General features: G+C 45.6%; 1 protein-coding gene and 1 long non-coding RNA gene across 4 annotated transcripts; one reads left to right on the top strand and one right to left on the bottom strand.

The window, feature by feature from the left end:
• Nucleotides 1-5,251: 5,251 nt before the first annotated feature.
• On the bottom strand, nucleotides 5,252-13,760 carry LOC120704199. 2 transcript variants are annotated; one of them, XR_005687489.1, is made up of 2 exons: nucleotides 13,509-13,756; nucleotides 5,252-6,145 (listed from the first exon to the last, which is right to left on the bottom strand). It is a non-coding gene; the product is annotated as an uncharacterized LOC120704199 (long non-coding RNA). The 2 variants fall into 2 exon arrangements; XR_005687490.1 differs by lacking the exon at nucleotides 5,252-6,145 and adding an exon at nucleotides 10,735-11,456 and having other exon boundaries at nucleotides 13,509-13,760.
• Nucleotides 5,902-8,496, top strand: LOC120704198. 2 transcript variants are annotated; one of them, XM_039988508.1, is made up of 3 exons: nucleotides 5,902-6,071; nucleotides 6,283-6,396; nucleotides 6,960-8,496. In XM_039988508.1, exons 1-3 carry the CDS (start codon nucleotides 5,937-5,939, stop codon nucleotides 8,187-8,189), a joined length of 1,479 nt encoding a protein of 492 aa, XP_039844442.1. In that variant the 5' UTR covers nucleotides 5,902-5,936; the 3' UTR covers nucleotides 8,190-8,496. The 2 variants fall into 2 exon arrangements, with proteins under 2 accessions (XP_039844442.1, XP_039844443.1); XM_039988509.1 differs by having other exon boundaries at nucleotides 6,060-6,190.
• Nucleotides 13,761-16,580: the final 2,820 nt, after the last annotated feature.

Genomic DNA, 16,580 nt, shown 5'->3' with positions numbered 1-16,580 from the left:
TGTGTTTAGTCTTGATTAATTTGTTTCTATAGATCTGTTAATCTAAAAATTATGAAATTTTTGCAGTAGCTTACTTTAAGTATGAGTGGTTCACTGTAAAATTTTCATGATCATAATACATAGTTTAGTACATGTTTATAAAATGTACCTAGCTAGTATATTGCATAGGGGTAAATAATATTTTTATATATAAGATTCTTTAGAAATCATGAGAAGTAATTTAATAAATGTCTTTGCAAGTCATGTTCTGTTGATATTAAGTGGTACTCTAGTTTGATACTTAGGTAGATTAGTTGTTTCTAGCACTAGGGTTTCAATCGTAATTTCTGTGCTAGGAAAATTTCCTTATTTTTACCGGAGCCTATAAACAACTAGTTATGATTGCTAGAAAAATGTGAACACTTGAAGTGCAGTATAACTGTTTTTAAAAATCAGTTATGCTTTATTCCTTAATAACTTGTGTTATTTTTCATACCCTGTAAAGTTATCCATTAAATCTAAAAATTTTGCAGAGAACTCCTAACGTCCGCCATCCCGGCCCGGACCCCGCCGTGCGAGCCCAACGTCCCCAAGCGCCGCCGACCTCACGCCGCCGCCCAGAGCCCCGCGTCCTCCGGCTCGCCTCGCCTTCGCCTATAAAATATATATTATTTGTTAATGGTGCTTTAATTTTGATGACAAATAGGGTGTTAATTACTTTTGAAATTATATTATTTAGAGTTCATGTTATTTAGAGTGAAATCATAATTTGTTGTGTAAATAAAGGTATATTTACAAATTCTCGAAATGTATGAATGTATGTATGTGTAAAGTGAGTTTAAGGGTTTTATTTGTATTCATATTTTAGTTACGATGGGCCCGCGACACACAGACGCGGAAGACGAACAGTTCCTGTTAAATATGATTGGCGAAGGTCAAGGAGATGTCACTGAACAAGCTGATGATGGCAGCAATACCGACATATATTTGAATATGTCCGGTGATGGAATTGAGGCACCATCTATTCAGGATGACGCTGCTGCTGAACAAAGTGCTAATGTACATATCACAACTATACTTATTTGTAGTGACAATCATATTTTCATCTGAATCTATATGAATACTATTTTTTTTATAGCCGTCTGGATCATCGTCGCAGCAGAAAAAGACGAAGCGAGGCCCAACAAAAAAACTGGAAGGGCGGTTCATTATAACGGAAGTTGGTCCAGATGGCGAACCGATCGCTCCAGAAGCTGCCGCCAAAAAATTCATAAGACAATCCGGATGTATTGTCAGGGACCACATCCCGATCAGCTTCAGGCTCTGGAAAGCTTCCAATCCAAGCGAGGAACGGGATGCGGTACCCGAAAGAGAAAAAGAATGGTGCTGGCGGGAGCTTAAGAAAAACTTCACAGTTCCAGCTGAATCCGAAGAGATATGCAAGCGCTGGATCCTGAGTAAGATGGCCGAACAGCTGCGATCATTCAAAAAAATTTTGACGAAGAAATATATCAAGACCGGGACCACACCCGTATTTACCGGCGAGCTCGAAAAGCTCAGGGGTCACTGGGATGCATTTGTGGAATACAAGTCTTCAGAGCTTGGGCTTGAGAAGGTGCAGAAGGCCAAAGACAACGCCTCGAAGAAAGTGTACCATCACACTCTAGGCCAAGGAGGCTACAAGCTTGCAGTACCCAAATGGGAGAAGATGGAGCAGGATCTGCTTGACAGAGGCATCCAACCTGCGACCATGAACTGGCCTGAAAGGTCAAGGACCTAGTTTTATGGTCACGGAGGAAGCTTGGACCCATTGACTGGTGACTGCATCTATGGGCCAAACATCCAGAGAGCAGCCCAGAGACTACAGGAGGCCATACAAGCAGCGGCCGAGGGAACATTCAAGCTGGATAGAGAGAGGGACGGGCTGACTTACATCCTTGGGAATCCAGAGCATCCGGGCCGCACAAGAGGCAAAGACGTGGTTCCGTGGAAGTATGGGTTCAGGGATTACATTGAATCATATAGAAGCCGGCAAAGAAGAAAGAATGATGAGCGGGAGCACATGCGAAGGCTAGAGGAACGGCTCATGTCACACGATCAAAGACTGGAGGAAGAGGTTCAACGCCAAGTGGCCATAGCAATGAGCCAGCAACAGCAAGCCCAAATGGTGCCTCCAGAGCCTAATGACGCAGCCGATCACCTGTCTCAGCGGAAAAAGCAGCTGCGCTTCCACAGACGTCGCCGTCGCCGAGCCAACGGGGATCCAGGCCGCAGTTGAAGCGTCGGCCCCGCAGCGATTTCCAGTGGATGAGATCACACAGCGGACACCTTGTGACCTGCAGACTGCCGTTAAGAACTTAATGTTCACTGTTGCGTACGGTACCGCCATGCCAACCCAACCAGGCGACGTGTACCACGGGCAGCAAATTCCGCCTAGATACACAAGAGTTGGCATGGAGCAGGTGTGCCAGGGTTGGGAGACGCTCGAGCTTGATATTCCTGGAGGTGATGGGGAGAGGACACTAGCAGAAGCCATTCATGGCTACATCCTATGGGATAAGCGCTACATTGTCCTAAAGTCGGATGATCAAACACCAAGACCGGCATCTCAGCATGCCCATCCAAGACCGGCATCTCCGCAAAACTCCCCAAGGGCAGCACTGTCTCGGCAAGGATCACCGGCACATTCTCCATCACCATCATCTCATGCGCCGATGAACACTCAAGCGTCACCGTCGCCTCCATGGTCACCCCCTCCGCCGCCGGCAAAGAAGCAGAAACGGCCGCCGGCAAAGAAGGTAGCTGCACCGGCTAAGGAGCCTCCAAAGAAGAAGGAAAAGGAGAAGAAAACCAAGGAGACTCCTATTAAACCCTGGGACATGAGCCTTGAAGAATGCGATCGGATAACTCAAGAAAGAGTTAAAGAGCACTTCAAGCCGAAGCCGAAGCCGGAGCCCGAGAAAGTCATAAATCCGATAGATTTGAATTTTTTTAAGGGAATGTGCGAAGCAAATAAGAGAAAATTCATTCCGAGAGACCCCCCTTCAGACTACGAACACACAATTATCAAAACTACTGAGAAAAAGAAGAGACAATCAAAGTCGTCGTCGTCCGACGTTCCACAGCTCGGAGCCCAAAAGAAACAATCAATAGAGCCTCTCGTAGTGGGACAGACGACGCAAGAACAAGACTTTGTTACATTTTTGAAAGAATCAAACCTGACTGTGGCTCAGATTGCAGGGGGAGAAGATATTCCAAAGGCTGATGTGGTCGTCAAATGGACGTTTGAGATCGGCAAAACTCTTGTACCCCCGAAGTAGTGTCTGTGCTTCCAACGCAAATGTATAAGCTGCACCAGCACTACATGTGTGCGATGGCCGATTGCATCTTCATGCAGGGCGCAAAGATTAAAGATGACGATTTCTTACGGGGGGAGGCCATTATATGGATAAACTGGGAAGAAATTTACCAACTATTCCATCAGGAGGCCCTCGACATCTCTATGGTCGGCTTGTGGGTTCTGTAAGTATTTTACTCTCCTTACGTATTGTTTTGCATGATCTCAACATACTGATCTCTTGATTTATTCGGTATCATGTAGAATGGAGATACATACTTGCAGAAGAAAGGGATACTCTCACCTCGGCTTCATCGACCCAATTACTTGTAATTGGAGGCTTCTACGTGACAATTCCGATGAGATATTCCAAAACTTGTTCAAGTACATAAGCGTTCATCACAACAAGCAAATGATATTGTTTCCTTACAACTTTGCGTGAGTGATTCCTTCCGTCTAACTGTTTCTATTATATTCTGTAATCGAATTGTTTAAACCTTAACTACCAAGAACTGCCTCCGTATAATCTTGCAGTGAACACTGGGTCCTAATTGTCATAATTCCCGAGAAGAGCCTACTCGTGGTTATGGACTCATTGAGGAGACCTCCAGAACAATACGAAAATCTTCTTAACATGATGAAAAAGTAATTCTACCACTACTCCGTCGATGACCGATAATTTGAATCACTTTGTTACTTGACTATAATTGTTCTAATCATGCACAAGATTTGGAAAGAATTCACTAAAAATCATCCAGGCAAATTTGACAAGGAATTGAAGATCAAGACAGATTTTCCGGTACGCACTTGGATGATTCGTTGCACGATTCATTAGTTTTATTATATATTCATGTAAATACATGATAATTTCTTCTCTCTTAAAGTGTATGAGGCAGAAACAATGCACTGTATTGTGCGCATACTATATATGCGAGAACATCCATGGTCTGGTAGGTCCTCCAAAGGGCTGGACAGATTGGGAGGAGGAAGTAAGTAAAAAACTTGTTAATATTTGAACTCGTATTTTAATTAGTCGAAATTAATTATCCCCTTTTTCCATAGGTCGGGGAGATGCGCGATAAACTAATACCAGAGGAAAAGATTATGGCGATTCAAGAACAATTCTCCGGATTTATTGTTGAGCAAGTCCTCGATCCAAAAGGCGAATTCTACTATGATGGAATATCTAATATTGACAATCACAGCAAATATGACAATATACGCGTATATATGTAATTAAGAACGAATATACCTATGTAAATATATATGTGTCTATGTATTAAATTTCTATTTATGAGTATATATGTATTAAATTTTCAAAAGGCGAATTCTACTATGTAATTAAGAACGAATATACCTATGTAATTAAGAACGAATATACCTATGCAAATATGATGGAGTATGTATGTATTATATATATAAGCACTCCAATAATATATATGTGTATATATATATATTTATATAATATTGGTCCTAGACATTTTCATATGTAAAAGAATTCACATGTATAGATATGTGTATATATATATATAAGTGAATTAATTTATATATGAAAACTATGTAGGACAAATATTATATAAGTAACTATATATATATATTAGTGGAGATCATACACACTGAATTCCAATACATAAGTTTAATTGAAATGCAAAAGTATAATTGAAATAGAAAAAGAATTGAGAAAAGGAAAACATGAAGAAGAAAAAAGAACCTTTTGTCCCGGTTGGTAACACCAACCGGGACAAAAGAGTGCGCCAGCCACGTGGGCGCTGGCTGCACCTTTTGTCTCGGTTGCCAGACCCGGGACAAAAGGGCACCCCCTTTTGTCCCAGACTGGCGTTCCCGGTTAGGAAACCGGGACAATAGGGGTTTCCCAACCGGGACAAATCAACATTTTTGTAGTAGTGGTATCTGCATATGGCACATCAGGTACTGCCCAAATAGGCGCGAAAATTGCAAACTTAATCTGTTCTGTCCTTTTTGTGGGTGCATGCAGAGTGCAGCTAGCAGTTAGGTCAATTTCAGTGGAAGTATCATATGAGTGTCATAAACATTAAATTTGCTAATATATACCAATAGTATGAGGAGAGAGGAGTGTCATGAAATGTGATAGAAGTGTCATCACCATGACACTCCACTGGCATAGTTCTCTAGTCCCCAGTCTTGGTAACTGTGTCGATGACACTGACACTGATACTAGCCTAATAATCAGATCAAATCAGGCACTGATGACGCGGCAGGGCAGAGCACTTGAGGTACGTATTTAATTACTTATCCATGCATGCTACTTTTGCATGGGGCTGGTGTTTTCAAAGATTCGATCTCCTACACGTAGGCCCGGGCAGTGGGCCTCACCAGCCGCTTCTTTCGACGACGACGACCAGCAAATAATATGGTATTACTTGGCGGTGAAGGACCTCTGAAGTGATATAGTAGAACTCCTCTCGTCCTCTGCTGCCCCAGCCCTCTTCCCATGCATCTCTTCCCCATTGGAGAGAAGCTCTCCGCGGAGGAAGAACATGAAGTAGAGATATGCAGGTTGCAGGCGACTAGCTAGCTAGTAGCTATAGTACTCGTTTGCAAGTCATCTTCCTCCATCGCTTGGTAGACTTTCGGATGAATGGAGGAGATGGTGGGCACCGCTGCAGCGGAGGACTGTCGAGTTCCTCATCTCCCTCCTCCAGATCAGTTGGCGGGCGCCGGAGGCGAAGAGAAGGGATTGCCTCCGGCAGATCATCGGCCCCTCGTAGCTGCGGTACGAACCAAAACAGATTTCCTTATTCTCTATTGCATCAGCACTTGCCTCCAAACTTGTCCTCCATCACACACCTGCAAAGATATGGATGTAGTTAGCCGGCATCTTCTCTTTAATTGGTAGATCTATCATGTTCTTATTCAGAACTCAGATGTAATTTATTGTATGTTTAATTAGTACTGATGAGCTGCATGCATATATACTACTGCAGCTGCAGCAGATGGACAATTCACATAACAACTCCATGAAAGGTCCAAATATTGCTCTTGCTGCTCCACACCCTGACATAGAAATGGGGACTCTCCAACCAACTCCACCAGTTGAGGTAGGGATAAAATCCTTGGCTTTCCTATATGATTGTTTTCGGCACAAGGTTGAAAAAAAAATTACTCTATATATCCCATGTGGCAAGCACGAAGTCATGCGCTTGTCAAAATTAAATTACCATTTTGTGAATTCAACTCTGCATCGCCTTTGATTCTTTTAAGTTTTCTTTTTCTGTGTTTGTGAGCTATTTTATGTGAAATAAATCCTTTTGCACATACTAGATCATCTAATATTCTTTATACATATGTACGCACAAACAAATAAACTTCCCTCTGAAATTCTATCTCTATTTTCATCTAAGCCTTTTCCTCCAAGCTAAGCATGATGCCACATGAACTTCATTTCTCCTATGAAACAAATAATACTGCTATATATATATATACGCTCTAATTCAACAAAAAGGTTGATAATATATTGGCATGGAAAATCATTAGAGCAAATATATGAACCAGCGCTGCCAGTAGTTGTTCCTAATAATGATAATGCATCAGTCAATTTAAATTAGTTAAAGAACTTGCATCAAACAATACTATGTCATTAAATTTATGTCGTCATGTGCAGGATGGCGTGAGTTGTGGCAGCAACGCTAACACTATGACCAAAGAGAGAAAGCTGGATTTTGACCTCAAGGTGTCAGTGCTCCTCATCACACTCTCCATGATCCCATTGACCGACATACTCTTCCTCCATGGACCAACTGCTAAGCTGAACCTGACTCTCAAGCTCTCAGCGTTCATCGCCTTCACCGCCTTCGCATCCGCTGTCTGCCTCATGTTCCACACTTTTAAGCTGATGGCCATCGTCAAGCCAGAACAGTTCCTCCCCAAGAGTCAGCTCAGGGCTTCTAAGATCCTCTTCTCCATTGCCGTGGGTTCCCTGTTCTTGACATGCATATCAATCACCTATTCCCTCCTACCCAAAGCCTACTACTTGCTGCCTCTTGCGCTGCTCCCATCGCTCCTTGTCGGAGGCTTTCACTTCCTCTATGGCGCTGACACTGATAACAATGGGGAGGTCGTCACTCCAGCGCGGATCAAAGCTCTGAAGAAGGAACTGAAGCGCGCAACACAGCTCACCTTGTCTCTGGTCTCGATGTCCTTCTCGGGGTTCATCGGCGTCCTCCTTGCCATCTACCACAAGGCGGCCAGCCTCGGCGCAGCATTTTCCTACGCCAAAGTCTCCGTTTACCTCTTGCTCGGCGGAGGCATAGCCGGAGCTTTGGCGTTGCTTCTGTGCAGGCTGCTGTCCAGCAATGGCGGCGGTGACCGTCAGTCGGGGGCATGGCAAAGGGCGATACTTGCTGCCGCAAACGCCGCCATGACCGCCATGCTCGTGCCGGCTGTCCTCATGATCGCCGAGACGATCTTGCACCGCCTCCTCGTCGGCGCCGCGTTCCCGGTCGTCGCCGGGGCCGCCGCATGGCTGCTCATCGAGTTCTGCACCGCAGAGGGCGGCGGGGGCACGGAGACGGAGGACGGAAAGACGGCGCAGGGCAGCACGATGTACGCCGTAGCAATGGCGGTGGCGTCGGTGTCGTTCGGCGCCATTCTGGCGATTTTCGGCGGGATGCTTGGCGGCGGAGTGGGCAAGGAGCAGCTGAAGGCGTGCACGTTCCTCCTGGCCTCGGCGTTCGTCGCCGCGGTGAGCTTGGGGGTCGTGGTGCTGTCCGGGATGGCGCGGCCGGAGAAGACGAAGGCGAGCACGGCTTTCGCGGCGACGGTGCTGACCTGCTGCGGCATTGGCACGCTCGTGCTCGCCGCGCTCGCTCTCTTCTATCAGATCGGCGCATGAGCCGGGAAGGAAAGGAACGCTAGCTGTGATCGACTCGTCGAAGCAGGTTGCTCGAATCAGGCACGTGCATGCAATGCAAGAGGATTAATTAGTGTCAATATTAAGATGCCTCTGAAGATAGTTCCCTTCAATCGACAATCTGCTCTGTAATAGGCCGTTAATGGTGCATTCCTAACTGCTGTCCTAGCGCCTTTTCCTATGAACCTGTTTTTCTTAGCTGCTCTACTTTCGGACCTTAAACTGAATTTTGAACCTGAGCTTTGTTTCGCTGGAATAAAGCGGGAGCGATCCTTTTCTCTAAAAAAAATGCTACTGGTGAGTGCTGACTGGTGGACGATTTCCATACTTGTAAAAGACACGATCGGCGGTCTTTGATCTTTGTTGTAAAATTAGCGGAGCACATTCATAAAAATAGAAACTCGTGATATATATTGAAGATAACACACTATAACACAGGCTGAGCTTAAACTTAAATGACGCGATCGAGATAATAGCAGGCTCCTTATATATAGTAATATCCAATAACAATAAATATATATATGCTAAAAATTTCAAAGAACATATACAATGGCCCAGTTTGGATCCATAAGTTATTTTTTAGCCACCCTCAAATAGCCCAAAGGAAGTCAAATAGGAGGGCTATTTTGGGGCTATTTGCAAATAGGCTACCCAAAAAAAATATCCCCCTCAAGGTGTGCTATTTGGGGCTATTTTGTGTGGGGCCCATTAATTCTCCCACTCTCTCTTTTGAAAAAGTAGTAGCCCAATGGTTGAAAAGGTGCTTGAGCCAAATAGCAATAGCCCTTGGATTCAAACACATGAAGAGCTATTTCATTGAAGGGTTATTTTCTTGAACTAAATTTTAGCCCTCAAAATAACTCTTGGTTATTTCTCCAAATAGGCCCAATGTATAATATGTGCTTCTGTTTCAACCTAATCATATAGTACTAGGCTACTAGCTAGCTATAGTGGAGACGCAAATACGCAGCATTTCTTGAGGATAAGCCCTGAGACTTCAGGGCAAAGACCTCGCTCCCCATGCCTCCACTAGCAGCTATATAGAGACAAGGAGACAGCTTCATGGAAGCTTCGCCGTGCCCATGGCGGTGGAGGAGGCGTTCTAGATACCTGGAACCTTCGAGCTCTCGTGCTGGACTTGTCCACTTAGCGAGGGACACAAGCCCAGAACAACGCGTACGCCGACAATACATATATGCATGGACACTCGGCCGGCTCAGCTCGCTGACCTCACTCCCGTGACGGGAGCTTTCCTTACATCACCGGCCGACTGAAATGAAGCGATCGAGATAATATAGTAATGGAGTATATAATAACAATAAATATATATACGCTGCCAATTTCAAAGAACATATACAGCATTTCTTGAGGATAAGCCCTGAGACTTCAGGGCAAAGACCTCGCTCCCCATGCCTCTACTAGCAGCTAGCTAGAGACAAGGAGACAGCTTCATGGAAGCTTCGCCTTGCCCATGGGAGGCGTTCTGGTTTCCTGGAACCTTCGTGCTCTCGTGCTGGACTTGTCCACTTAGCGAGGGACGCCCCACTGCCGCCCGAACCCAGCATAAAGCTCCTTGCCATTTGGCGTACCTTCCCGGCCAAGGGCAAGGCGAGGACGGAAGAGCTCGGTGATTGGGCGGCCGGCCCGGCCGGCTTGTTGCCAAAGTCGAACCGGGGTGTGATCCGGCCATGGATCAGGGCGGCGAGAACGACGCCCGGCGGCGTCCAGCGGGGGCTGATCGCGGCAACAACGCCCCGCCGCCGAGCCCTGAAGACGACGAGGCGAACGGCGGCGGGCGCCAGATCGGGAGGCCGCGCCGCCGCGTGCGTGCCCGCGCCTTGGTCGTGATGGTGGCCGCCGGCGCGTGCATCCTCCTCGCGGAAGCTCTCTCCGGGGCGCCCCCTTCGGCGGCGTGGATGCTCACGTCCTTCGTGCTGTGGCTCGTGGGGAAGGCACTGCTGCTGCTTTCCTTCATCAACTGCCGCGCGCGCGCGCAGTAGATCTCTCTGGCGCCTGCTGCTATGGCGGATGCAACCGCAAAGTTTAGGGGAAATAAATCTCATCTCCTCTTCTTCATCCTGCAATATAATGCATCCACCTCGGCCTTCCCCCACCTCACTACCTCGATCAGCCGCACTGTATATACACAGCCACTAGCCAGTAGTGCGTATGGGCGTCAGACTTTGTATGCATGAGTGCATGTGTATACCTTATATTTAGGCATCCTTACGTGCTGGCTAGCTTTCTTTACAGTTGACTACCATCCATGTGTATATACTACTGTAGATACAGCTTGAGCTAATAATGTGACTTGTTCTTGTTCATCTTTCGTTAGTTCCATCTTTGCAGTTTGCACGTACGAATTGATGGAGCAAAAATAATCTTCTGTGCTATTTTTCTTTTGAAATGGATCATCACTAGGTCACCTCATTAAATCAAGAGACGTGCTGGACTAATGGTGCTGCAGCCGCAAGCACGAAAGAGAAGGATCACATTGCTTGGCTCCAGCGCCGATCCTTCATCTCTCTTTTTTTTAATTATTCAGTTTAGTTAGCACAGGAAATAAACCCACTTAGCTTCCGCGATTATATATACTAGATGCAACACGCAACCATTGCATTGATCCCCAACCTAGCTAACATGTGCTGCTCGTTTCCTCGCGCAAGAGCGGCAATTTCCTTGAAACCCTTGGTAGCTAGCCGTGTAATTATCCATCCACAGGTTGATCCAGTTTGGTTGTCTCAGGCGCGAGTAGTTCTCCCCTCCCCCTTCCCGGGATTGCTCCTCCGATTCCGGGCTGTTGTCTTTCCTTTGCGTCTGTTGATGCTTTGTGTGTTGCGAGAGCGACTGCTCCGCGTCGTTGTAAAACTATTTTTCACTCCTTAATACAATAATACGCAGCTCTCCTGCGTATTCGAGAAAAAAAAAACAGGTTGATCCAGCATCCACACCTCCCCGGCCAGTCCAACCCTTCGAGGCGAATGAAGGACGACCGCGCGGGTGCCTACAGCGGCCGCACCTTCTTCTCCGCCACGCGGTTACTACGACGACGGACGGCGACGTGAAAATTAAAGCTAGAACACGCGACAGGTAAAAATGACTCAAACGAGAGAGCCGATTAATCAGTTTCCGCACCTCTGATCACAGCCGTGATTAGTATTGCATGGCCGGTCTCGACGTGCGGCGGAGGCTGATGACGACGACGCTCCGGTCCGGTGACCGCCCGGCCTCACCGCCGCGCGCCTCAGGCTGGAGCAGCAGAGATAACCGATCGAGTTCAAAGCTGAATAATAATCATGCAATGGCTACAGATCAAATCTAGCTAGTCTCTGCATCCCCGAACGTCGATCTATCCGTGCATGCAGTACATGGGTTCGAGCGAGGCTTCGATCGAGCAAGCTAGCCGCGACCACGCCGCCATCGGTTTCTATTCAGGAGTCATGCTGATTCATTCATCTGCGCGATTGAAGAGGATATATACGTACAAGATTAATCTGTATCTTCTTCTTTTTTCTGCTTATTATTCATAAACCACACTAAGCAGACGTCAGTCGTTGAATTGTTCTTGCTTCAGTTAATTAAATTAGTGGGCCAATACAAGCCATGCATTCTTTAAGATCCGGGCAATTCCTATATATCAGTCGTTCGAACGGGGGAGCAATATCGGCAAACATGTGCCAGGAGCGTAAATATTTTTTTTTGAGGGGGAGATGTGCAAATATTAAGGGTAACGCCCGCTGGTGAGATTGGTTTTGTCGCGCAAGAATTTTTCCAGACCGGCCCGCTTCTTTCTTTATTTTTCTGCCGGCCCAAAGTTTCAGCCCAGGCTTCGTCTGTGGTCAGATCCTCTCTGCTGCGCCGCCAAGGCTCCCTCGGCATTAATTTTTTTCAAAAAAAAAGTTAACATTTTTTTCTGTTCCATGGAAACAAGGTTTATTTGTTTCTATTAATCAATTTTTCACCAAACAAATTTAATGTTTGTTCCCTAAACAGTTTAAAAGTTTGCTTAGAACAAAAGACTTTTTGTTCATATTTTAACAATTTTTTGTTCCAACGCAACAAATTTGACCTGTTTGAGAAAAACTATTAATTTTTATTTTGGAAAAAAACATTTGGTGCCAAGTAAAGAATATTTATGTTTCACGGGAACAAACATCTTTTTATTCGCTGTGCTTTACGTGCTTATTGAGAAACGAACCGGACCTCTTCCAAATTACAGCCCCAAAATTAATTAGCGCCACCGAAGCAACTTCTGCAATAAATCCAATCCTAGTCACGCGGGTTACCTCTAATCGGACCCGCCAGGAGGATGAGTGATTATAAGGTAGTTCCAAACTTGAATGTATTTTTATGCATGACCTACGTTTTGTACCATGCGTTTAGCTTAGGATCTGTTTGGAAGGGCTAAATTATATGATAAACTTTAGCACCTATTAACATTTATACTCTTGCTAAAGTTTTAAGTCTTATCGAAAGTTTAGCCCACCTTGTTAGCACTACTATTTGGATCAATCGGTAAGTTTAGTACTTAGATCCAAACAACCTCTTAATGGCAAATCTCAATGCTGATCAACAACAACGACGGTCGGCCCCACCCGGTACGTGCAATAGTTTACATGTGGGATGGAAAAAAGCAAAACATTCAAGAAGATGTGTAAGGAAAACTTGATAGCAAGCCCGAACCTGATAGCCGGCTGGTCCAAGCAGCCCTAGCCGGCCCACATAGGTGAGCCTTAGAAAAAAAAAGAATTACTAGACACGCGCCACACGGATAAAAAAAACCCTCTCAAAAAAACACGGATAAAAAAAGAAAAGGACACTACAGTAACAATCCTACGGCTATCTTCCGGTCACATATGTAAACATGGGTTGCAAAAAGATTTGTCTTGTGATGTTCTACTACCAAGCCACGTACAACCACAGATCCTTTTGTCAGTTTGTTACCGAGTGCCATGGACGGACCATCACTACAAATAAAGTGCCATACAGTGAAATTGGTAGACTCATAACAACATGGCTGGCTACTCCGAGCCTCCCGACTTGTTACCGAAAAGGCTCTCGACCAGCTTCATCACGAGAGGTTCAAATTCAAGGGTGTTCTACAGGACCTATCAGAAGTACCTAATAATAGAAATGAAAAAAACGAAATGAAATGGGAAAAAGAAGGCACAGACTGTACCTTTCCCCCTAGTAATTCAAGCACACTAACGTTCGGACATGAAGGACAGCTCTTAGCTCTAATTTGAGGTGTCGACAGCAGATATCTGCATTGTGCAGTAGGATTCTAGGATGGTGGCGTACCTCATGATCCGAAGCTGAAGAAGGGCTAGCTCCATCCATGGAGAAGAGCTAGCTGCTGCTTGAGGTAGCAGCACGACCGCAACTGATCGAGCCTGGCTCGCTCCAGACGCCGATGGCTGGCTGCTCTGCTTGGATGGAGAGCGTCGCCGCTTGCAGAGATAACAATGGCATATGCTTGAGTTGCGGATCTAGTCGTCGTCGTTGCCAGCATTGGCTCAAGAGGCAGGAAAAGCTATGGATCTGAACTTCTAGACGCGGAGTCGTCGCCAAGTCAAGTCAACTATGCGGACAAATAACCGGTCTCGATCCTTCAGTTTCATTCTCGGCCGTGTTTGGTTGAGGGTGTAAAAAATTTTGCGGAAACTTTTTGGTCCTTTGATCACTAATTTAGAGTAGTAAACGAAGTCTAATTACAAAACCACCTCCACAACCTTCCGTGTAAATCGCGAGACAAATCTAATAAGGTATTTGACCGCGCGATTAGAGGATGGTTACTGTAGCATTACTGTAGCAAATCATGAACTGATTACCGTCATTAGATTCGTCTCGAAAAGTTACACACATCCATAAAAAGATTTCACAAATAAACTTCGTTTAGTACTCCATGCATGCCTTCGTCTTTTTTTAAAAAATTTCATGGAAAGAACCAAACACGGCCCTCACCCAGAAAGGCACCCGCCTCGGAGTATCACTGTTTGTTCCTGCTCTGTCGATCGGGTCCCGCAAACACGCGTCCCCGGATGTCAGGCTCTGTTTGGCTGGCACAACAAGGTCTGTCTGCCTTTCCAGCGCGTCATTGGCTGGGAATCCATGCTGACATCAACATAGTTTGATCCCATCCACGCGACATTGGCTCTGTTTGGTTTTTTTTGCGCCAGAGTGATTGGAAATTTTGACCGTTAATTATGTTGTTAAATAAAGTCAGTTTACAAAATCAATCTTAGAACTTCTGTGCTAGAAACCCTGAATAATCTAATGAGGCATTTGACCGCGTGATTAGAGGATGGTTACTGTAACATCACTGTAGTTAATAATCAATTAATTATCTTCATTAGATTCGTCGCGAAAATTTATATCAATTCCTAAAAATATTTTGTAAATAGACTTTATTTAGCACTCTATGCATGCGAAATTCTTTTCTCGACTTGTGTACACTGGGAGAACCAAACAGGACCATTGTACATTGTCCCACTAGTATGTTTCTGCTACAATTTCATCTTGGGCTACAATTTCATCTTGGGCTATCTGCTCCATTCAGAGAAGGCCCATCAGCATCAGGATGTCGACCAGTATTTTTGAGAGCTAATGAATTCCTCGACAAAATGGAATCGCATCGAGTTATTGCAATTTTATGTTTTTTACATGTGTGTAAAAATTTGTCAAGGAAGGTCCAGGTTTATTATAAAAATTAAAATTGAGATTATTTTTTATGAGTTTTCCATATTATTTTTGTCGTGCTACTAAGATAAACGTTTAGTGATTTTTTTTTATTTTGGTGACAGTTGTGTGAGGAGTACTTGGTAATCAAATCGAAACGAAGTGTTGGTGTTGACCTCGCAAAAAAAAAGAAAAAAAGAAGTGTTGGTGTTGGTGATTACAAAGCCCAAACAAAGGCTAAATGACGGACAAAATGTGGCTCAATGTGTTTCTTTTAAAATTCAATTGCCTTACAAGGCCTCAAGGGTCTTTTCGATTTGTTGACAGCCAAATTTGGCATTTGCTGAGGCCGACCGGTCTGACCGGTCGAGCCGGCCGGTCAGACCGGTCGGGTCTGTACAGTCCTCATATAATCCTACTCGTGAAGGGGTACGTCTTCCCCGGCCTATAAATATAAAGGCTAAGGCCGATTGAGTTTATTCCCAATCGAATCAATCAAAATATCGCATTACTTTTACTTCTCAAACTAGTCTTTTCCAACCTTAGATTGCTTTCTTCATTTGTCCCGGCGGCGTTTGAAGACGTTCTGAGTGGCCTGTCGACCTCAGAGCAACCCTACGATCACGAGCTCCGACGGGGTCCCCCCGGAGCTCGCTGTTCTAGGTTTCCAGCGAGCCCCTGCCTGCACCGGTCAGACCGGTCGGCGAAACTGGTCAGACCGGTCCGCCCATGGTTTCGCGGGTGTTGATCGTTTTGACGATCGTTCGCGCGTTCTAGTGCACTCGAGTGTGTTGGCGCGATTATGTGTCAACACACTTTTTGGCGGCTCCACTGGAGAACAGATTAATCTGGTTTCAAAAAACCGATCTAGTCTAGATTCTCCAAGAAGATGGGTACTCATGGTGAGATCCACAACGACAACATCATCAAGGCGACCATGGAGGAGCTCACTGAAGAGGAGCGCAAGGCCTACCTCATCGCTGAAGAGCACCTGAAGGAGCAGTTTCTTTAGGGATTCAAGAAGGAGCGAGGAGGCCTAGTCAAGAGGGTCGGGGAGTTCGTGATGCCATCGTTCAAGTTAAACCAAGTCAAGGTCGAGGTACTTCCTAATGACCCCTCTGAATTAGTTAGGCAATTATCTCTCATGGTAGATTCGAAAATATCTGCTGCGCAAGTAGCTTCGGGAGAGACTCTTGCTGGGCTTAATGATGAAATTGCAGCGCTCAAAAAAGGTAAAACTGTCGAGGGTGGCGCTCAATTCACGGAATCAGATTCGGCTGGCACATCTTTTACCCAAGATCAATTCTATGGGATGCCGCCGAACTCGTTTCCAGGGCAATCTCCGTTGCCGTCCACTATTCATGCGCCACCGGTCCCACCGGTCACCTCGACCGGTCAGACCGGTGCAGGCGGTAAGACTGGTTACTCGACCGGTCAGACCAGTATGACAGGACAGCAACCAGTGCCCTCTGTACCGTACACGTCTAACCCTAGTTCGGCCGTCCCTAGCCGAACTAATGAGATGGTGATGTACACAGGGCCTCATGCTACGTCACAGCAGGGATCTGAACCTCATCGAGGGCCGATTTCTAACACTAACATGGCTTACTCCGGTCCTACCATGCAACGTGTTTCATCTTCTCTAAATACTTCGGCTAGTGGTGCTTATCTGGCCGATTTTAGTAGATTTAAAGA

The sequence above is a fragment of the Panicum virgatum genome, chromosome 4K, assembly GCF_016808335.1.
Source record: "Panicum virgatum strain AP13 chromosome 4K, P.virgatum_v5, whole genome shotgun sequence".
Taxonomy (NCBI): Eukaryota; Viridiplantae; Streptophyta; class Magnoliopsida; order Poales; family Poaceae; genus Panicum; species Panicum virgatum.
The sequence above is the reverse complement of the archived record's forward strand: the minus strand, read 5'-3'. Positions and strand labels throughout refer to the sequence as shown.

Bases quoted from the DNA above. Each gene is read 5' to 3' on its own strand.
- LOC120704198 (XM_039988508.1), top strand. From the start codon at position 5,937: ATGGAGGAGATGGTGGGCACCGCTGCAGCGGAGGACTGTCGAGTTCCT. The intron at 6,072-6,282 runs GTACGAACCAAA...ATACTACTGCAG, and splicing joins ATCGGCCCCTCGTAGCTGCG to CTGCAGCAGATGGACAATTC. The intron at 6,397-6,959 runs GTAGGGATAAAA...CGTCATGTGCAG, and splicing joins AACCAACTCCACCAGTTGAG to GATGGCGTGAGTTGTGGCAG.